Genomic DNA, 21,897 nt, shown 5'->3' with positions numbered 1-21,897 from the left:
CATGGATGGGAGCGTTTCCCCCGCAGATAATGAACATGAAGGCCTACGACCTGAGGAGGCGGCTCTACGTAATTTTTCGGGGAGAGGAGGGATTGGACTACGGGGGGCCCGCAAGGTACTTACCGTGGCGCTGGTGTGGGGAGATCGGGGTGGTGGTTGTGTGTGCCCGTTGTGTGGGTGCGTGTGCGTGTGTGCACGTACGAGGCCGGGGACACATGAGTGTGCACCGTTGTGTATTGGTGTTGTTTGAGGTCGGTGAGCAGCCATGAGGTGTTGAGTATGATTAACAAAATCGTTATATTGTGGAGTTGTATAGCATCTCAAATTCAAGACGCTGCATGTTATGTAAGAGAGAGGCTGTCATCGGTCTCTCAGCGATGTTATGGGTCCCTATGTTACCGGTGCTACGAGCAAAGATGCGCACAGCACCGGTTATAGAATATCGTTTATATATATTTAAAGGGTTTTCGGGGCCAATTCAAAGTGGGTCGGCCTCACGTCGCGGCAGGCCCTTCGAAAAGATGTCGCGGTCCGTATCCAACTCCGCGTGCCGTTAGTCCCCACCCCACCGGCGTCTTCCACCCTCACGGCGTCGCTCCCCGCCTGTCCCCCACCCCCCTCTGCGCTGATGTCGGCGAGCAGGGAGTGGTTCTTCCTGCTGTCGCACGAGGTTCTCAACCCCATGTACTGCCTGTTTGAGTACGCGGGCAAGAACAACTACTGCCTGCAGATCAATCCGGCCTCCAGCATCAACCCCGACCACCTCGCCTACTTCCGCTTCATCGGCCGCTTCATCGCCATGGTGACTAACAATGACCTGCACGGCGGCCCGCATGCTCGCGGTTACTGCCACCCCCACAGCTTGCTTCTTCGTATCTATGGGACAGTTTTGCCAGTGGCTAATGCTGACTTGATGCCTTGCAATAGGCATCTATTTGGTGTTTGAACCTCTTAACACTTGCTTTATTGCCAGAAAGTGTAAAGACTATTCTTATTTCAACTGCAATCGCTGTGTTCGCTCACTGCTCACGTCGATCCGTGCTGCCCCGTGCTGCCCCGTGCTGCCCCTTGCTGCCCCGTGCTGCCCCCCGCAGGCTCTGTACCACGGCAAGTTTATCGACACGGGCTTCTCGCTGCCCTTTTACAAACGCATGCTTAACAAGAAGCTCACCATCAAGGACCTGGAGTCCATCGATCCCGAGTTCTACAACTCCCTCATCTGGCTCAGGTGATGCCCTCCTCCCGCTCCTTGTCTCCACTTGCTACTGCTGTGGTATCGACCGTGGGTTGAGTTGGGGGCTCATGATGGCCTTGTCAAAGACGCACTGCGCCAGTGCACAACGGCTCACGTACCTTCACGAGGTGTCGATGAGGCTAAACAGAATTTTTTTAAAAAGTTTAATTACTTGACAAATATTCTTCAAAGTATGCCTGTGTGTGTGGAGTGCCAAGCCGCTTAGCGGTGGGCATTTTCCACACCGATAGCCTCGGTCGGCGCCGAAGGTTGCTTTGTAACAGCGGTCACTCCGGCATCGTCAAGGTCAGGGTCACTTGAATGTTGAGGTCACGCGATGCAACGTTCAGTTCACTTGAAGAGAGGTCGGCCGATTTTGCCCGGCTCCGCTAACCGCCCGCTCGATTGCGTGCCGCGCAGGGACAACAACATCGAGGAGTGTGGCCTGGAGATGTTCTTCTCCGTGGACATGGAGCTGCTCGGCAAGGTCAGCTCGCACGACCTCAAGCCGGACGGCAGCGACGTCCTCGTCACGGAGGAGAACAAGGAGGAGTACATCGGGTGAGGCGGCCGTGACGAGGGCTGTGCCTACCGATGATTCCTAACAAGGATGAGGCCAATTAGCTTGTCGTCCTGATACTGTCGATGAGAATATTGCCACGAGTTTAACTCTGGTGAATAAATTGCTTTTACCCCTTAAATTCGATTTCTGCAGAACGTTAAAGGTGTAGCTAAGGGCCATTGAAGTGCATCTTCATTTCCAACTCTTAGTTTTTTCGGTAAAGTCACGTAGGTAGAAAATGAAATTAAAATTAATAAAAATTAAATATAAATTTTTATTACATTTTTTACCTACGTGACCTTACCGAAAAAACTAAGAGTATTAATCCTTGCAGTCACGAAAGCTTCAAATCTAGAATTAATTTCCAACCTTAATTTCATAATTTATTGTGTAACTGACAGCGTGTGCGGTATCCGCATTGAAGATTGTAAAGTTGTAACGATTGGAAAACTTATAGCTGGGTTATGTTTAGTGAACGTCACTTGAAAAACTTATCATTCATCTTTATTCACGCTGGAGGTACAGAAAAGTGCAATACAATACAGTTTTTAATACATGTTATAACGTTATTATAATCTACACATTGCCACGTGAAAGCTCACATCGTATCGTGAACAATTACATCACGGCAGCCCTAGAAATGAATGTTTATAGAATGACCTTTTGCGCGTTGAGCCTTACTGCGTGTAACGCTCCGTGTGCGCGTGCGTGCGCCTCAGGCTCATGACGGAGTGGCGGTTCTCGCGCGGTGTGGAGGAGCAGACCAAGGCCTTTCTGGACGGATTCAGCGAGGTGGTGCCGCTGCAGTGGCTGCTCTACTTCGACGAGCGGGAGCTCGAGGTGACGCCCCCCGCCCCCCTCTCGCCGCCCCCCCCCCGCCCCCCCCCCGCGCGTTTACACTGAGGCCAAGTTCCTGGTGTCATCACCGCCGCCAGGGCTTTAATCGATTAGTGATTCCTACAGTCTTGGAATTGATCAAAATCGAGTTGAATTTTCGTTGAACCGATTGGTGCACGAGAATTTTAACCGAACGGCATGTGTGCTTGTGATTGGTCCAGCGGCAGCCACACATGAGGCTGGACTTTTATTTTTACAAAATAAATTTCCGATATGTACGGAAAGCCAGAAATCTATTTTATTTTGTATTTTTAAAAAAATGCTTAAACATGAACATCTCCTGTTGACAGCACACAAGCTTCTACACTATGGGGACCTCATTTGCCAGTAAAAATATGATAATTGGTTCTTTACCCTTCTATCTGGCAACAAAACTGACACCTTTTTGCAAGGAGTCATGTTTGCATAGACCGCAATACCTGCAGTCATAAATACAAACAAAAGACATAACTCTGATAATGTGCACTGTCCTTGAAGTTGATTGGTCCACACCCGAGACAGCTTTCCTTCGAGCCTAGTCTCATATGGGTTGGACCAGATGACGCCAAAAGGCGCACAACTCAAGGACAATGCACCATCAGAGTATGAGAGCTCGGGGCAAGCATCTACACTATGGGGACCTCATTTGCCAGTAAAAATATGATAATTGGTTCTTTACCCTTCTATCTGGCAACAAAACTGACACCTTTTTGCAAGGAGTCATGTTTGCATAGACCGCAATACCTGCAGTCATAAATACAAACAAAAGACATAACTCTGATAATGTGCACTGTCCTTGAAGTTGATTGGTCCACACCCGAGACAGCTTTCCTTCGAGCCTAGTCTCATATGGGTTGGACCAGATGACGCCAAAAGGCGCACAACTCAAGGACAATGCACCATCAGAGTATGAGAGCTCGGGGCAAGCATCTACACTATGGGGACCTCATTTGCCAGTAAAAATATGATAATTGGTTCTTTACCCTTCTATCTGGCAACAAAACTGACACCTTTTTGCAAGGAGTCATGTTTGCATAGACCGCAATACCTGCAGTCATAAATACAAACAAAAGACATAACTCTGATAATGTGCACTGTCCTTGAAGTTGATTGGTCCACACCCGAGGCAGCTTTCCTTCGAGCCTAGTCTCATATGGGTTGGACCAGATGACGCCAAAAGGCGCACAACTCAAGGACAATGCACCATCAGAGTATGAGAGCTCGGGGCAAGCATCTACACTATGGGGACCTCATTTGCCAGTAAAAATATGATAATTGGTTCTTTACCCTTCTATCTGGCAACAAAACTGACACCTTTTTGCAAGGAGTCATGTTTGCATAGACCGCAATACCTGCAGTCATAAATACAAACAAAAGACATAACTCTGATAATGTGCACTGTCCTTGAAGTTGATTGGTCCACACCCGAGACAGCTTTCCTTCGAGCCTAGTCTCATATGGGTTGGACCAGATGACGCCAAAAGGCGCACAACTCAAGGACAATGCACCATCAGAGTATGAGAGCTCGGGGCAAGCATCTACACTATGGGGACCTCATTTGCCAGTAAAAATATGATAATTGGTTCTTTACCCTTCTATCTGGCAACAAAACTGACACCTTTTTGCAAGGAGTCATGTTTGCATAGACCGCAATACCTGCAGTCATAAATACAAACAAAAGACATAACTCTGATAATGTGCACTGTCCTTGAAGTTGATTGGTCCACACCCGAGACAGCTTTCCTTCGAGCCTAGTCTCATATGGGTTGGACCAGATGACGCCACAAGGCGCACAACTCAAGGACAATGCACCATCAGAGTATGAGAGCTCGGGGCAAGCATCTACACTATGGGGACCTCATTTGCCAGTAAAAATATGATAATTGGTTCTTTACCCTTCTATCTGGCAACAAAACTGACACCTTTTTGCAAGGAGTCATGTTTGCATAGACCGCAATACCTGCAGTCATAAATACAAACAAAAGACATAACTCTGATAATGTGCACTGTCCTTGAAGTTGATTGGTCCACACCCGAGACAGCTTTCCTTCGAGCCTAGTCTCATATGGGTTGGACCAGATGACGCCAAAAGGCGCACAACTCAAGGACAATGCACCATCAGAGTATGAGAGCTCGGGGCAAGCATCTACACTATGGGGACCTCATTTGCCAGTAAAAATATGATAATTGGTTCTTTACCCTTCTATCTGGCAACAAAACTGACACCTTTTTGCCCAACCCATATGAGACTAGGCTCGAAGGAAAGCTGTCTCGGGTGTGGACCAATCAACTTCAAGGACAGTGCACATTATCAGAGTTATGTCTTTTGTTTGTATTTATGACTGCAGGTATTGCGGTCTATGCAAACATGACTCCTTGCAAAAAGGTGTCAGTTTTGTTGCCAGATAGAAGGGTAAAGAACCAATTATCATATTTTTACTGGCAAATGAGGTCCCCATAGTGTAGATGCTTGCCCCGAGCTCTCATACTCTGATGGTGCATTGTCCTTGAGTTGTGCGCCTTTTGGCGTCATCTGGTCCAACCCATATGAGACTAGGCTCGAAGGAAAGCTGTCTCGGGTGTGGACCAATCAACTTCAAGGACAGTGCACATTATCAGAGTTATGTCTTTTGTTTGTATTTATGACTGCAGGTATTGCGGTCTATGAAAACATGACTCCTTGCAAAAAGGTGTCAGTTTTGTTGCCAGATAGAAGGGTAAAGAACCAATTATCATATTTTTACTGGCAAATGAGGTCCCCATAGTGTAGATGCTTGCCCCGAGCTCTCATACTCTGATGGTGCATTGTCCTTGAGTTGTGCGCCTTTTGGCGTCATCTGGTCCAACCCATATGAGACTAGGCTCGAAGGAAAGCTGTCTCGGGTGTGGACCAATCAACTTCAAGGACAGTGCACATTATCAGAGTTATGTCTTTTGTTTGTATTTATGACTGCAGGTATTGCGGTCTATGCAAACATGACTCCTTGCAAAAAGGTGTCAGTTTTGTTGCCAGATAGAAGGGTAAAGAACCAATTATCATATTTTTACTGGCAAATGAGGTCCCCATAGTGTAGATGCTTGCCCCGAGCTCTCATACTCTGATGGTGCATTGTCCTTGAGTTGTGCGCCTTTTGGCGTCATCTAGTCCAACCCATATGAGACTAGGCTCGAAGGAAAGCTGTCTCGGGTGTGGACCAATCAACTTCAAGGACAGTGCACATTATCAGAGTTATGTCTTTTGTTTGTATTTATGACTGCAGGTATTGCGGTCTATGCAAACATGACTCCTTGCAAAAAGGTGTCAGTTTTGTTGCCAGATAGAAGGGTAAAGAACCAATTATCATATTTTTACTGGCAAATGAGGTCCCCATAGTGTAGATGCTTGCCCCGAGCTCTCATACTCTGATGGTGCATTGTCCTTGAGTTGTGCGCCTTTTGGCGTCATCTGGTCCAACCCATATGAGACTAGGCTCGAAGGAAAGCTGTCTCGGGTGTGGACCAATCAACTTCAAGGACAGTGCACATTATCAGAGTTATGTCTTTTGTTTGTATTTATGACTGCAGGTATTGCGGTCTATGCAAACATGACTCCTTGCAAAAAGGTGTCAGTTTTGTTGCCAGATAGAAGGGTAAAGAACCAATTATCATATTTTTACTGGCAAATGAGGTCCCCATAGTGTAGATGCTTGCCCCGAGCTCTCATACTCTGATGGTGCATTGTCCTTGAGTTGTGCGCCTTTTGGCGTCATCTGGTCCAACCCATATGAGACAAGGCTCGAAGGAAAGCTGTCTCGGGTGTGGACCAATCAACTTCAAGGACAGTGCACATTATCAGAGTTATGTCTTTTGTTTGTATTTATGACTGCAGGTATTGCGGTCTATGCAAACATGACTCCTTGCAAAAAGGTGTTAGTTTTGTTGCCAGATAGAAGGGTAAAGAACCAATTATCAGCACACAAGCTGTCTGTTGTTCGTCTCCTTCGTATCTTTTGTCCTGTTCCGTCTTGTTCTATTGGCCTAAACGGGAATTTACGTATACTTTTATTTCAGTAATAATCTTACACACACGTGTGTTTGTGCACGTGGGCTCGTGTGTTACGTGTTTCACCAGGCTAGTAATTTCTCACCCGTGCATGTGTGTTGCGTGTTTGACTCTACTCGTGTTGTTCACGCGCTCGTGCATGTGTTCTTGTGCAGGTGATGCTGTGCGGCATGCAGGAGATCGACCTCGCCGACTGGCAGCGCAGCACCATCTACAGGCACTACAACCGTAGCAGCAAGCAGATCTCGTGGTTCTGGCAGGCGAGTTCCGCTCTCCACCACGTGCTCACAGCCTCCGCGGTTGATATCAACGTGCGGCTTCGTGCTGTAGCGTCGAAAGGGGCAGGGCGTCGGGTTTCGTAGTGGGGTTTTTTTTATGGAGTGTTGCGGTTTGCACGGCAAGTGTGTGATGTGTGTGCGCACGGTGCTGCTCGAATCGTGAGCCGGTTGACACGGGTGCGTCATCGTGTGCGTGGTGGACACGCGCCGACTCTGCCGCCACGCAGGTGGTGAAGGAGATGGACAACGAGAAGCGGCTGCGGCTGCTGCAGTTCGTGACGGGGACGTGCCGCCTGCCGGTCGGTGGCTTCGCCGAGCTGATCGGTGAGCCCCCCCCCCCCTCGCACCGGCACCTGTGGCGGCTCGCCGCGTTCTCACCGCCCCACCAGTAGCATGGCTGCTGTTACCTCCTTGTCGTACGGCTTGGCGAGTAGCAACGCTTGAGATCCTGCGTCCAAGTTTAAGAGCCACGCGACGGCTGCAGATGTTGCTGAATGAACCGCTGAGTGGCAGAGCATGAATGCATGGATAAGCAGAATTCCTTTCTGTCTCTAAATAGAAAAAAAACATTTTAGTGCTGCAGCATTTATTGAAGCGAATCAAATCTTGGACATATTCAAACCTTGTGGTTCTCATCAGCAGTCGGTTTTGTTCAACAAATGCTGCTGGGTTACCAGATATTATTGGTAAGAGCACTCCAATTAAACCATGGGATCCTGTTCAAGGCCATACTCGCTGCCAAACAGTTTGAGGTTTTTGGAAATATTTACGCGTTCCAGTAACCCTTACCTCCAAAGCGGTGTGATTACTCGCATCCCCCCCTCCCTCGCTTGAACCCGAATCGTACCGACTATTCCCTGCGTGTCGCCACGCCAGGGAGCAACGGACCTCAAAAGTTCTGCATCGAGAAGGTGGGCAAGGAGACGTGGCTCCCACGGAGTCACACCTGGTGAGTTCCCACGCAGCAGCCGCCGCCACCCGTGTTCACCTTGGCGCCAGCGGAGGTCCCTTATCCCGCGCGTGACCACCGTGCGCCCGTGTCCCCCTCAGCTTCAACCGGCTCGACCTGCCCCCCTACAAGAGCTTTGAGCAGCTCAAGGAGAAGCTGCTGTACGCCATCGAGGAGACCGAGGGCTTCGGACAAGAGTGACCGCCGTTCGCCTGACCCACTGCCCTCCGCCGCTCTCTGCCGCCCCTTCTTCCGTGCGGCACGCGAGCTCCGGCCCCCCGCCCACCCGCCGACCCCCCCCCCCCCCCCCCCCGCTGTTTATCTCCGCTCGCCACCGGCATTGGGAGTTTATTTCGAGGTGGCTTTGCGCCGTGGTCGCGGGCCACGCGTGGACCTGCGGCTCTGCTCCTGCGGGGGGCGTCCGTGGAGATCGCCCGCAAGGCGACTGCCTCCCGCGTGTTTATTTTAAAAGTTTTGTGGCTCCACCTCTCCTGGGGGCGGTGCGGAGTGACCGTGTCGCTCCTCCGACGCCTGCGCTTTGCTCTCCCTGTCCGTCGTCACTGCGCAGAGGGTTTGTTTCTTTTGCCGAATGGCCGAACTCAGGTCCAGACGCTCGAGGAGGTGGGGACCGCCTGCGCGAGTGAATTCCCAGCATTTGATTTTAAACCCTCGAGAAACGTGTATATTTTTATCGTATTGTATTAGTCGAAAGTAGGAAAGTCTCTTCTCTCTTTTCTACGTTGATTCTTTCAGTGTTTCACTTAAATTGCACACAGAGATTTAAAATTTCATACATGAAGTGTAACATGCGTGTCGGTGACGTGCGTGCTGCGTGTGTGTGCGCGCACTGTCATGCTGTGGTTCCGCCCTGTCCCCATCACGCAAGGGGGGCAAGGTGAGTGGGACGTCAATTTTTCGTAACGGATCTGTTTGTAAATGAACGCTCTGGGGGCGCGTTTATCAGCTCGCCCCGGCTACTCGCTCTTTCACACAGAGCTCACGGACATCCGCTTTTGGACGTGCCTCCATGACGGTCCTCGGCAATGATTTACATGTTCGACGCTGAGACTGTACATGTATATATACGTAACACATAGTCATTTATCAATATATATAGAGAGAGAGATATATAAGTCGCGCAAGTTGTGTACCCTTTGCATTTTAGAGATGAGCTTATTTTAAGTGGGGTGGGACATCTCTTGCACACATTCTGTAATAACTTGATTTTAATTGTGATTTGCACATCGATCGTGGGGGGGCGAGTGCGGTGGTCTCGTTGCTATCGGCGGAACATGACGGGGCCCCCCCAAATGCTCCCATCTTGACCTTTGCTTGCGCCGTGACCTTTGCTCCTCCCGCTGCCCCTGTCCTCTACGTAAACTCCAGGCGAATTTTTATTCTTAATGAAGAGACTTTACCGACGTGTGCCCCAAGGATCGGGAATATTTTGCTGGGTTTCGTTGTCGTCCAATAATGTGCGTAATCGGTGACGTCACATGGTGGACTCTCTGCTTTAGCGACACCCTAAAAATTCACGTGCAGCTACAAATCTCACTTCTCTAGCCGGCTTCGGGAGGTCAGGGCGATGCTGCATCATAGAGACAAACCATTCGCGGTGAGCGCACTGCAATGCAAGTTTTTTGACATGACCTTGGTCTGACCCCAGGCTGACGTTTGACCCATCATGCTGTGAGCAGTACTGTCGGTGGTGCTGCTGCTGCATTGGAATATGTACAAAGTGTAACGATGATGGTCTATTACTGTAGCGAGGTTTATTTTAATAGGTAACCGTTTAATATTTTCCTAACTCCTCCGGCTGTTTCGTTGATTGAGAACGGCCGTGCGTTTCGCTTGTGTATAGATGTTTTTCTTTCAAATGTTAGCTGATGGCTTCATGTACGCCTACTTTAACTCCACTGCAATATTGAAACACAGGTCGAAGTCCGCACACTGCTGCCACCCTCCCTGCACAGCACGCCTCTCCAGCTCGAAATACCAAGATTCACCTGAAGGAATCGGTCCCTCGAGTCCATTTGAATCCGGGCTTAATTTGGATTGAGCGCACAACTAGTAGTAGCCACGGCCATGGCAAGAGCTATACTGGATGCGGTGTGCCGGGCGCGCAGATCCAGACGGACCTGGCTACGAAATTAATCGCCGGTTTGAATCGATTACTGACAACAGGGTTGGGCGTCCTCGGGGTAAGCCGACTCGCCTTGGTGTGGGGTAATGATTGCAGAGTCGGTGGATTGCCATGCACCGTGGACAGTGCTGATTGCTGCTGCTGGCAGCACGGCTGGGTTTGGGTCGGAGTTGTGTGGCAGCCGCTGTCACGGTTCCGATTAGCACGGTTGGCTACGTACGGTGCTAAAGAGGTTCAACGTACAGGTCGCACTGTCGCTCGGCTGTTGCACATATCTCCTCTGAGCAACAGCTGATGCTCAGCCGGCAACTCTCATAATAAAACGAGCAGGTACTCATGGGCAGATGTCGTATGTCACAAGATCTCTGTAACTTCACGAGTGTCACGTGTACAGATAAATGTCACATTGCATCGTGGCGCTGTAGACAGGACGTGTTTACCTCTTGTCTACAGCTCCCGTCTACCGCCTGCTTGCTCGTCTCTCTCACATTCTCGCCAATCTGTTGCTCTTTCTCAGCGGGGTCGTAGCTCGACAAGCCACACGTCATCCGCTGGCCGCCAGATTAAGAACCCTGCCCCAGGGAAAAAGAGTACTTGCATGAGAATGTTTTTAAGAATGGGAGTCTGGGATGGTTTTTTTTGTGTGGGCAAGGTTGAACTTAACACGAGGTCAGTGGTTCTTAACCTGGGGTGCGAGACTTTTTTTTAGAAGGTAAATCATCAACACAAATTAAGCACGGGCACCTAAGTACAACTACTTTGTTTCATCAAACCTATGTATTTATTAACATAAATATTTTAATGATTGAGAACCAAAGGGGGGAGGGGTGCAAGGCTGCAGTCAATGTTCAGAACCACTGCACGAGGTGGATGTGACCTCGCCTGACCTGCTGAGCGGCAGCGGCAGGGACGACCGCGGTGCCTACACTCGCTCCTTGCTCGCGGAAGTTGTGGCCGGGATGTGCCGCGCCCCTTGCGTGACATCGCTCTGAACGCCCGATACAAAAAGCGGCCAACACCTGAATAGGCCTTAATTGCAGAGGGTGGGAGGGAGGAACAAACGGTGTTGGGATGTGGCGCATCCCAGCCAACCAGGTGGTGGCACCTAACCCCAAGCCATTACCAATTAACCAAACGACCGCGAGCACTCTCCCTCGGCGTTAAAGGCTACCTTGTTACCTGGCCTCCAGCAACTCCGTTTGGGCCACTTTCCAGTGTGTTGCTTTGTCGCTCGTGGTGGATGAACGGGGAGGGCTCTGAGCGCGTCACCCGCGCGGTGCCGTGTGAGAGGCGCTGGGTGTGGAGGCCTCTTGTCAAAGGAACGCATTTTCCCCTCTTTCACTCATGCAGCGGCGATTCCACCGGGTGAGCTGGATTTTCCAGTGACAAAGGCTACTGTAGTTTTGTGCCTAAAGTTCGTCCACGATGCTTAATTCTCAAGCCCTAAAGCCCACGGAGCCAGGACAAATATGTGCTTGTTGGTACCACGTGGTGAGAGAAACTTAGTTTGTATTCATTCCCCATAGATCGATATTATAATTTGAGTGAAGTAACACAATTGATTCTTATTGAGCAAATTGGTCCCACTAAGTTTGTTTATTTTCCCCAACTCGCAGTAACCAGCTTGGTGAAGTATGGTTAAATAGCCCCTCCACGACCCGCATGGCATGGGAGATAACCTCATCCATCAGTGGTTTTACCAGGTGCTTGCACGTGCACGTGAGCGACGTCGTACAGAGTACGGTAATCACCAACACTGAGGATGACCTCCGTTCCGTATTCCTATGTAAACAGTAAATGGCTCGTCATTTGGCCTGTTGGCATCGTTTGTTTCAGCAGTTTTGACCTTGCCGCGACCCATAAGCTCGGTCACGGCTGCTACGCCCGGCTCGTTTTCAGTTTGCCCGCTTTTCGTGTCTGGCGCTGTCCGCTGCTCATTGGAACTCTTTCCCCCCCCCCCTCCCCTTCTTTGCTACTGAATATTGACGCTCTTTGACGACTCCGCTCATGCATCTGTCTTGATTGTCCTGGAGAGATGTGGCGCCAGTGAGTCGTCCTCGGGAGTAAGTGCGGTCACCGCAGCAGCATCTTTCGCGATGCTTATGAAGGCCCGTGCCGGAATCTGCGCTGTGTGATGATGATGTTGTTGATGAGATGGGGAAAACAACGAAGGCTGCAAACTTTGATGAGTGGTTCTATAACAATTGTCTTGTACAAATATAATATACATATAATTTTATAAAGTATCTCAAGATTTGTTTTCTTCGATATAAAAAAGCCTCCGCCTCCCCGTATCCCCCTCCTCTCCGCTATTTAGGGAAAAGCTGTGAATTTTATAAAGTGGAGCGTCGTGCTGCAGGAGTGTGGATCGTTGAGCGTGGAAATGAGCGTCTCACTTCTCGTTTGTAACACTTTGAAACGACGCTAGACAGGTTACCTCGCGGCGCCCATTGCTGGGATAATAGTGTAAATCTATTTTTATTCTCTCTAAAAGATTACCTTTTTAGAACCTTTATCCGAAATAAAGATATCACAATCGATGCGATTGTCCTGGGTCATCGATGTGGGTGGGTGGTGGGGTGAATGGGCATCGCCGAGTGAAAACAATGCGCACTGAACAGCAGCAGCAACACAGCCGCATGAGGTCCGCACTGCACGGAGCTCACGTGAGTCGCACTTGTCCGAGCCAGGCGATGACAACTGCGGTGCGAGAGGGATGGATCCCCGAGGTCACCACGGAGGCAAGTCGGGACGCAATCGTGGACAACGTGCGGCGGTGACGCGCCCGGTCTCTGACCACCACCACGGTCACCGACAGCCGTGGGGTTGTGGGTCACGCGGTTGGCCTCATGCGTGGAGGGAGGTCGGATGCCTCAACAAGTGTAGCCCAAGAATCCAGCAGAACCCTCGCGATTAGCCCACACGCGTGTAGCCAAGTGCGTTACCTGGCAGGTAATCAGCAAGTTTAATGCGGGACCCACCAGGTGAGCAGAATCAGAATATTTCCCCGAGCAAAGCATTCCACAGCTACAGATTTACAACCAAGAAACGTAAAATATAACGGAGCGTCGCCTCTGGGCCAGGCGTGTCACACATCACGGTCTGACTTTCAATATTCAGCCTGGCCAGCGTCTCTCTCTCTCTCTAAAGCGCCGTTGTTGTTGCCTCCACATCCCTGGCGGTCACCTGCCTCGGCCTGCCTCCAGTAGACGCCCCCGCTGGGGGTGGCCGGTAGCGCCACGTGGGGGGGGGGGGGCAGCCACGCGGGGGCGAGCACGCGCCGGGGATGGGCGCGTGCTCGCACCCGATTGGCCGAGACTCCGTTTAACACGCCCCCCCCCTCCACCCGTGCGAAGGCGCCATTGGTTGAGGCCTCGCTTGACACTCGCCGGAAGTGAGCCGCGATCAGCTGCGGCGGTCACGTGAGCGAGGACCACGGAGCATCGCGGTCGCATGGCGAGCAGCAGCAGCAGCAGTCCCAGGCCTGAGGGGCCGGGGCCAGACGAGAGGGGGGCAGAGGGGAGCGGGGCAGACGAGAGGGGGGCAGAGGGGAGCGGGGCAGACGAGAGGGGGGCAGAGGGAAGGGGGGCCGAGGAGACGGGAGCAGAGGGAGGCGAGGAGAGGGGAACAGAGGGTGGTGAGGAGACGGGAGCAGAGGGGGGCGAGGAGAGGGGAGCAGAGGGGGGCGTAGGGAGGGGATCAGGAGAGGGGGTCGGAGGCACGAGGGGGGGCTTCGTGGACCTGGAGAAAGGCGCGCAGGCCGTGGTTGACGCGTCCCCCGATGCGGAGCGAAACGGAGAGCGGAAGGTGGCGCTCATCACCGGCATCACCGGGCAGGTGCGCGGACTAACGGAGCCAGGGATAGTGGCACCATCATCATCAGCACCATCATCATCATCAGTGGCAGCATCATCATCAGTGGCACCACCACCATCAGTGGCATCATCATCAGCACCACCGTTATCATCATTGGCACCATCATCATGCAGCTTTATCATCCTTAGAAACGGCAGGAGCAGTCGTAGCAGTGTCATGAGAATCAACAGCAGCAGTTTTATTTGCATCGTCATCGTTGACATTGTATTCACTATTCTGACCCCCCCCCCCCCGTGTGGCCGTGCCCGCAGGATGGCTCCTACCTGGCCGAGTTCCTGCTGGAGAAGGGCTACGAGGTGCACGGCATCGTGCGGCGCTCCAGCTCCTTCAACACGGGCCGCATCGAGCACCTGTACAAGAACCCCGCCACGCACCAGGAGGGCAGTGAGTGACCCCCAGTGGGGAGACCCCCACTTCACTCCCCCCCCACTCTACCACCCCCCCCCACTCCACCACCCCACTCTACCACCCCCCCCCCCACTCCACCACCCCCCCCCCACTCTACCACCCCCCCCACTCCACCACCCCCCCCACGTACTCACCACCGCCTCGTGCTCACCACCGTCTCACCACCGTCTCGTACTCACCACCACGGCAGTGCATTGCGGCTCTTGAAATATCGCTTGGGGGTTTTTTTTTACACCGAATTCGAAGTGTATCGTCTTGTTGTTATTGGTTCCCGACCCTTTTGGTCTATCCCGTGGATTGAATTCACAATCACCACCCACCCCTGATGAGACCCCCCCCCCCCCCCCCCCAATGTCGAAGCCGGGGCCAGAGTTGTCTTGTTTAAACAGTTGCTGTTGGTTCGCGCATACAGGGCTGGAAAGTAAATAGACCGAGGTGATTGTGTTGCGCAGATTTTTGCCCCAGCAAAGCCTCACTGGAGTCTCAAGACTCCTCTTCGGGAGGGTCCTGCTCGGTTTTTTACCGTGGAGGGTGAACTATGTGCAGCCAGTCCAGTCCAGTATTTATTGTGCAGACACGGAGCTTAGCTCTGCCTGTTGATGGCTTTCCCAACAATGCTCCAAGACCACGCAGAATTATGAGTTTTGAAACAATGCAGTATCGCATTTTCCATTGAGCCGGGGGGCCCCGTAGTGTTTACGGAGTGCTCTTGCCAATAACATCTGGTAGTCCAGCAGCACTTGTTCAACAAGAACGACTCTGCCGATGAGGCCCGGAGTCCTATTGCTTTAAACAAATACTGCTGGTCAACATTGGTCTGCAAAGCCAACAGGTGAATGGACTAGCAACTTAATTGTATTTTTATACGGAGACACAGTGTCCCACTTAGACACGATTTACCCTTCCCCATGGATTCATCATCATCCCACCTGGCTCACCACTCGCCTGAGTTACACCACAATTGCAGAAATGGGTTTTGCTGCACTGCTCTCTGCTGCCGACCATGTATCCCGCAGCAGCAGCAGCCTATAGCGCCTGTTATGCACAGTGGTCGCCCGTCTTAAGCGCTATCCAGGCTGAGTCTCCGCTTGACTTCCCAGATCTTGCCGAGTCTACGGGGGCCGTGGGGCATTCCGGGGAATTTGGCGAGAGCCGAATCGCGCGGCAGGATCTGGCAGAACCGGTCGCGCCTCGACAATGACCGAGCTGCCCCCGTGAGGCGGGGAGCCGACCCCCTCTCGCGTCAGAGCCGCCGAGCGGCACCGTCGAGGTCCGGGTGTCGGCGACGCGTGGCCAAACCGGATTCTCGAGTGGACGGTGTCACACAAACACCGCTTACTGTCGGTGCGCTGCTGGACTGGGGGCCGACCCTCGTGGTGCCAGGAGTGCAGGCGCAGGGAGATGGGCGCAGGGAGATCACGCGCAGCGAAACATTCTCCCTGTCTACGTCGCTTCTCGTTCGTGCGTTGCGCCACCGTTCGGAAGGAATGTAGCCGCACAAGTTGTTGTAGATGTGGTTGATATTGTGTTTGTTATTGTTTTCTGCGGTGTTATATTTCTGTGGTGTTACTGCGTGGCGTGAGATTTGGTGTGTCGATGTTCTCGTTGTTTTTTTTACTCTAGGGAGCTTTAACCATCGTTGATGCCATCGTCGTTCAAGACGTGACGGTTTTATCACCCCCCCAACCCTGTCCCCACCCCTCCCCCCCCAGGCATGAAGCTGCACTACGGCGACCTGACGGACAGCTCGTGCCTCGTCAAGATCATCAGTGCCGTGCGGCCGGCCGAGATCTACAACCTGGGCGCGCAGAGCCACGTGAAGATCTCCTTCGACCTGGCCGAGTACACGGCCAACGTGGACGGCGTGGGGACGCTGCGGCTGCTGGACGCGGTGCGCACCTGCGGCCTGGCGGACCGCGTGCGCTTCTACCAGGCGTCGACGAGCGAGCTCTACGGCAAGGTGCAGGAGATCCCGCAGAGCGAGAGCACCCCCTTCTACCCGCGCTCGCCCTACGGTGCGTGCAGACGCGTGCGTGCGTGTGCGTGCGTGTGTGCGTGCGTGTGTGTGTGTGCGTGCGTGTGCGTCTGTGCATTGGTTGGGTCACGTTGCCGGCATGCCCAGCCACCGAATGCCCAAGCAGATTGTGTTTGGCCAGTTAGAGGGGGCTAAATGGGCAGGACACGGACTGGAGAAGAGATGGAGTGATGCGGTACAGGAAGATGTTTAGCTGAGTGAACTTGTCAAAGACTGGTACCAGCGGTGTCAAGATCGCCCTCTGTGGAGGAGGCTCGTGAAGGACGCTGTTACTAGGCAATTGGAGGCAGTTGCCCTCCAGCAACAACGGAGGGCGGAGGAGCAACGCTCACAACAACGTTAGGAGTGCCAGGCGGATAAAACATAAGTCGGTACAATAGGGGGCACAGGTGGTGCATCGGCCAGTGATCTCAGTCAGTCCACCTATGGCACCTGGGTCTGTCCCGTGATCTGCCAGTCGGCGTTCGACACTTCACATGGCCTTAAAGTGCACTACAACCCAGGTTCAATTCCCACTCACGGCCACCACCAATCACGATTATCTGAACTGGTCCTGGGCCTCCCCTTGTTCGAATCTGCCTCAAATGAGTACCTGGTGCGGTGTGTAAACATCGCCACTGGGGAGACAAAGGCGGCCGGGCGTGGCGTTGGCTACCCACCCCCTCGTGTGCCATGCCAGCCTTTATAGGTGCTGGCTAACAGCACTTGCCCCAGCAGTCTGTTGAGGCTTTACAAGGGGATCTTTGTTTTGTGCTTGAGCATGCACGCGCACACGTGTATGCGAACGACAGCACGCACACGCGCACATTCACACTCCTACACACGCGCACCTACACATGCACGGATGTGTATGTACGCACATGGGTCCACTCTTGGATGTAACACGCACACACACGTGCTCGTGTGATTGGCCACGAGGTGGCGGTGACAGCTTGAGGCCACCGCGTGAAGCGCCACTCGCCGTGGCGAACGCCAGACCTCGACTCGGGGCGTCTGGCTCCCACTGAACACAACACGGTGGCGGCTACCGCTGCTGCTGCTGCCTGCCAAGATTCATTCACAAGACTAGCAGCGTTATTAACGAATGTGTTGGCTCTTGTTCTTGGTGCTTGTGCATCACCACCAAAGCAGCAGCAGCAACAACATCGCCAAGTGTAGGAAGCGTGTACGTACGAGTTGTGCGAATGATGCGACTGCGGTTAAAGGATCCGTTCCAGCCCCGGGCCCCCTTGGTAGCCTGGCGTGGATTTTTCTCCGAGGTCCCCAGGTTTTTCCCACCACGTTCAGAATCGACATCGCGCGTTTAGAGAGTATTTGGCCGCTGCTCTCAACGTCCACGCGATAAGCCACTTCGTTGAGCTGTCATTTGTGGCCAGGCCGCTTCTGAAAAAAGAGCTACAGAGCTCGGTGGGCATTAGCTGGTCAAATAAAACTACAAATTTGTGTCGTTCTAGTTGAGGTTCGCTGTGCAGCGCTGCACGCGTCGGCCCGGCGCGGGTTGCGTGCAGGACGCAGTTCGGGCCGCCAGGGGGCCCCGTGGGGGGGGGGACCCGCAGCCCCTTGGGGGGGGGGGGGGGGACCGGGTGTCCAGTCGCGTTCGGCTCGATAGTCGCGGGGTCGGTCGATGCGCCGAGCGCGTGACGAGCACCCCGGCCCCCACCCGCCACCCCCCCCCCCCCCGCCAACGCCATGTCGGGCACGGAGGTTGCTTGACCATACTTCACCACGCTGGTCAGTGGGGCCTGGTGGAAGGGGTTGTTGTGGCCAGCTGCTGTGAACATTTTTGAGATGTACGGTGAATGACAACGAACTCGGTAAGCATCGCTCGGTCGAATTGGATTCCGGCCACGGCTAACATCGGTGGCGAATATCTGAACCGGTTCTGGGCCTCCTCGAGGTCGACCCAGCCTTAAATTAGTGCCTGGTGCGGTGTGTAAACATCAGCGCCGGAGAGATAAAGGCAGCCGGGCGTGGTGCTGGTCATCCAGCACTTGCCCCAACAGTGTTAAGACTACGCGGGGGATCTTTGTCTCGTGCAGGTGCGGCCAAGCTGTACGCGTACTGGATCGTCGTGAACTTTCGCGAGGCCTACGGGATGTACGCTTGCAACGGCATCCTCTTCAACCACGAGAGTCCTCGACGGGGTCAGGCCACACCACCACCACCCGGCCACACCACCACATGGCCAAACCACCACCTGGCCACACCACCACCCGGCCACACCACCACCCGGTTACACTGCCGTTCTGCCACACCACCACACGGACAACCACGCCACCATCCGGCCATACCACCCAGTTACATCGCCACACCACCACACCGCTACCTCGGCCACACCACCATTCTCAACCACCCTGACCCATAACTTGTGGCTACCAGTGCTTGGCTTGACAAGTAGCTCTGGACACCACCTCAACCGTTGTTTCACTGCCCAAACTTTGGCCCCAGTTCCCCGGTCATCGTCCATGATGGTGAACGCACGACAAAGTTGCGCTCGTTAGACGCTAACGACGCCGCCGCAGTTGTAGTTGTTATCATGACGATTATCACCATCGTCGTCGTGGTGGTGGTGCCTTCGTTATCTAAAATCGTCGTTTTCACCTCGTCGCAGGCTCCAACTTCGTGACGCGAAAAATCTCGCGCTCCGTCGCCAAGATCCACCTGGGCCAGCTCGACTGCTTCAGCCTGGGCAACCTGGACGCACGCAGGGATTGGGGGCACGCGCGGGACTACATCGAGGTGCCCACCCCTGCCGCCCACGCCACCCGCCAACCCCGGCGCCCCCCGGCTTCTCCCCCGCCCCGTCTCCCGTTTGCACCGCGGGCGGCCGCGCTCGCCCACCCCCGTCGGCCCCTAACCCCCCCCCCCCCCCCCCCCCCCCGCTGGCTTGGGAGAAGCCGTCCCGAGGCGTGCGAGCGACCGGCGTGTCCGCCCTCTCGCCCGCCCCCAGGCCATGTGGCTGATGCTGCAGCAGCCGGAGCCGGACGACTTTGTGATCGCGACGGGCGAGGTGCACAGCGTGCGCGAGTTTGTGGAGCGGGCCTTCCGCTGCGTGGGCCGCAGCATCGTGTGGGAGGGCAGCGGCCTGCAAGAGGTCGGGCGCTGCCAGGAGACGGGGGAGGTGCACGTGCGCGTCGACGCCAAGTACTACCGCCCCACCGAGGTGGTGAGTGGGGGCGGCGGGGGAGATGGCGGCGATCGGAGGTGGAGGAGCGGTGGTGGGGGTGTTGTGGAGGTGCACAGGCACTGGGGGCGAGGAGAGGGAGGTTTAAACTGCGGCCCATCGTTTGCGCCGAAGTCGCCGCTAGCCCTGCGCCGCTAGCCCTGCGCCGCGGTGTAAGGCGCCTCGTCGTCCGCTGGCGCCGCGCGACTCACCGCCCCGCGTCTCCCTGCAGGACTTCCTCCAGGGCGACTGCAGCAAGGCCCGGGCCAAGCTGGGCTGGGCGACGCGCGTCACCTTCGAGGTGAGTCCTCGTCCACCGCTCGCGTTGAGAATGAAACGCAGGAGGAGCGGGGAGAGACTGGTGGGGGGGGGCGTGGGGGGCAGCAGGGGCCCAAGTGGGGAGTTGGGGGGCCCAAGTGGGGAGTTAGGGGGCGCCCCGTTGGGTCCAGGGTGACTTCCCGTAAAGTTGGCGAACGTGACGTCAGCTCGGCGCGTGACGTCGCCATCCCCAGCGACCCGAGTTCGACTCATGGCCAACGTCAGTGATGAATATCTGAACCGGTCGCGGGCCTCCCCTAAGTCAACTTGGTCTTCAATGAGTACCTGGTGTGGTGTGTACAACATCGGCAATGGGTAGACAAAGGCGGTGACGGCCACATCACCGGCCTTGATAGGCGCTCTTGACAGCACTTGCTTCAACAGCCTGGTAAGGCCACACGGGGGAACCTTTGTCTTTTTGGTTGTTGTTGTTGTTGTCATCGTCTCCGTGACGACGCTCACTTCGCCGCTCGCCCCACCAGGAGCTGGTGCAAGAGATGGTGAGCGCTGACATGGAGCTCATGAAGAAGAACCCCAACGCGTGAAGACCCCTGGGGAGCGGGGGGGGGGGGGGAGCGGGGGGGGGGGGCAGGAGGTTCCAGAATAAAGTGGGGGGGAGGTGGGGATCAGTGGGGAGAGGCGGGGGGGGTGTTAGAGGGTGGGTTGTGTAGAAGGGAGCTGGCCTCCGAGGGGGAGTTGAGGAGGGAGGGGGGGGTGAGTCGAGTGACTCTGTAGGGTGGGGGGCAGGGGGGTTCTGTAAGGGTTGGGGGGGGTGGACGGGAGGGGGTGCAGGAGGGGGGGGGGGGCTGTGGGGAGGAGCTTGGCTACGACATTCCCTCAAGATCCCGGTGCAGAACAACAATTTGTGTTGAGTGTGTGAGAGTGTGAGTGTGTGTTAGGAAGAGTGAGTCTGTGTAAGGAAGAGTGAGTGCGAGTGAGTGAGAGTGTGTGAGTGAGTGTGTGAGTGAGTGTGTGAGTGAGTGTGAGTGAGTGTGTGAGTGAGTGTGTGAGTGAGTGTGTGAGTGTGTGAGTGAGTGAGAGTGAGTGAGAGTGAGTGTGAGTGAGTGAGTGAGTGTGAGTGAGTGAGTGAGTGTGAGTGAGTGAGTGTGTGAGTGAGTGCAGCGTCCGAGTGGAAGTCCCTCTCTAGGTGCTGGACAACGAAGGGACATGAGCGCCGTCCACGATGGAGGGGGTTGGGGGGGATTATTTTTCTACGAGGGAGGAGAGGAGAGATTCGGCTTAGGGGGACCAGAGCACTTGGGTAGCCACGGTAGCGGACACCACGGTAGCGGACACCACGGTAGCGGACACCACGGTAGCGGACACCACGGTAGCGGACACCACGGTAGCGGACACCACGGTAGCGGACACCACGGTCCCACACGTCGGTCTCCAGCCCGCGGTGCCGTGGCTCGGCGCGTGGCGCTTGCACACGGCGTGGCCGACGGCTGCCCGCGCCAGCGGGAGAGAACCCTGTGGTCAGAGTCGAACCGAGACCTGCGCCGGGAACGGGGTCCGAGCGGCAGCCGCGGGAGTGACCCCGCGCCGGAGGCCGCCCCCCGCCGCCTGGAGAGCCGAGCGGGCGGCCGAGCGGACCGGTGGCCGCGGAGTCGCGAAAGGCGGCGACGGCTCTGGGAGGGCCTTCATCTGGCAGCGAACGTGCCGCCGTGGCTGACCGCGACGGCGAACGGTGTCGCGCGTCTCGGCGTGAGGGGGGTCGCGCGGTTGACCGCTAACGCCGACCGACGAGGGGTTCCATACCGTTGGCTCAAATAAAATAAATAATCACATTTTGTCCACGAATATTTTCGTCACTAATTTGTTCAGAAAACGCCGTCCCGGACTCGAGCCGTGCCCCCCCCCCCCCCCCCCCGAGCACCCCTCAGGCCGCCCCCCCCCCCCCCGGATCAAACCACGCAACGACCCAGCGGCGTCCCAGACCTTTGTGGGAGTGCAGTCGGTCCCAGTTTAACGACGTCACGTAACGTCCATTTGCCCTTGACCTGACCTGAC

General features: G+C 54.7%; 2 protein-coding genes across 3 annotated transcripts in view; both read left to right on the top strand.

Moving 5' to 3' along the window:
• Positions 1–12,624, top strand: part of LOC133350957 (NEDD4-like E3 ubiquitin-protein ligase WWP1) — a 28,492-nt gene extending 15,868 nt beyond the window's left edge. For both annotated transcript variants that reach the window (XM_061565805.1, XM_061565806.1), the window contains exons 16-24: positions 27–115; positions 643–802; positions 1,095–1,228; positions 1,655–1,795; positions 2,516–2,636; positions 6,870–6,974; positions 7,220–7,316; positions 7,869–7,941; positions 8,043–12,624. In XM_061565805.1, coding sequence (XP_061421789.1) covers positions 27–115; positions 643–802; positions 1,095–1,228; positions 1,655–1,795; positions 2,516–2,636; positions 6,870–6,974; positions 7,220–7,316; positions 7,869–7,941; positions 8,043–8,142 — 1,020 coding nt within the window. In that variant the 3' untranslated portion in view covers positions 8,143–12,624. The remainder of the gene's footprint in view (positions 1–26; positions 116–642; positions 803–1,094; positions 1,229–1,654; positions 1,796–2,515; positions 2,637–6,869; positions 6,975–7,219; positions 7,317–7,868; positions 7,942–8,042) is intronic.
• An 899-nt stretch (positions 12,625–13,523) lies between these two features.
• On the top strand, positions 13,524–20,467 carry GMDS (GDP-mannose 4,6-dehydratase). Its single transcript, XM_061565804.1, has 8 exons — positions 13,524–13,921; positions 14,212–14,344; positions 16,081–16,383; positions 18,443–18,547; positions 19,015–19,142; positions 19,354–19,569; positions 19,799–19,867; positions 20,367–20,467. The coding sequence occupies exons 1-8, from the start codon at positions 13,538–13,540 to the stop codon at positions 20,427–20,429; spliced, it is 1,401 nt and encodes a 466-aa protein (XP_061421788.1). The 5' UTR covers positions 13,524–13,537; the 3' UTR covers positions 20,430–20,467.
• The last annotated feature ends 1,430 nt before the right edge of the window (positions 20,468–21,897 follow it).

The sequence above is a fragment of the Lethenteron reissneri genome, chromosome 35, assembly GCF_015708825.2.
Source record: "Lethenteron reissneri isolate LAM-NWPU_2019-01 chromosome 35, ASM1570882v1, whole genome shotgun sequence".
NCBI classification, from domain to species: domain Eukaryota; kingdom Metazoa; phylum Chordata; class Hyperoartia; order Petromyzontiformes; family Petromyzontidae; genus Lethenteron; species Lethenteron reissneri.
This window is presented reverse-complemented; position numbering and strand designations above follow the sequence as displayed.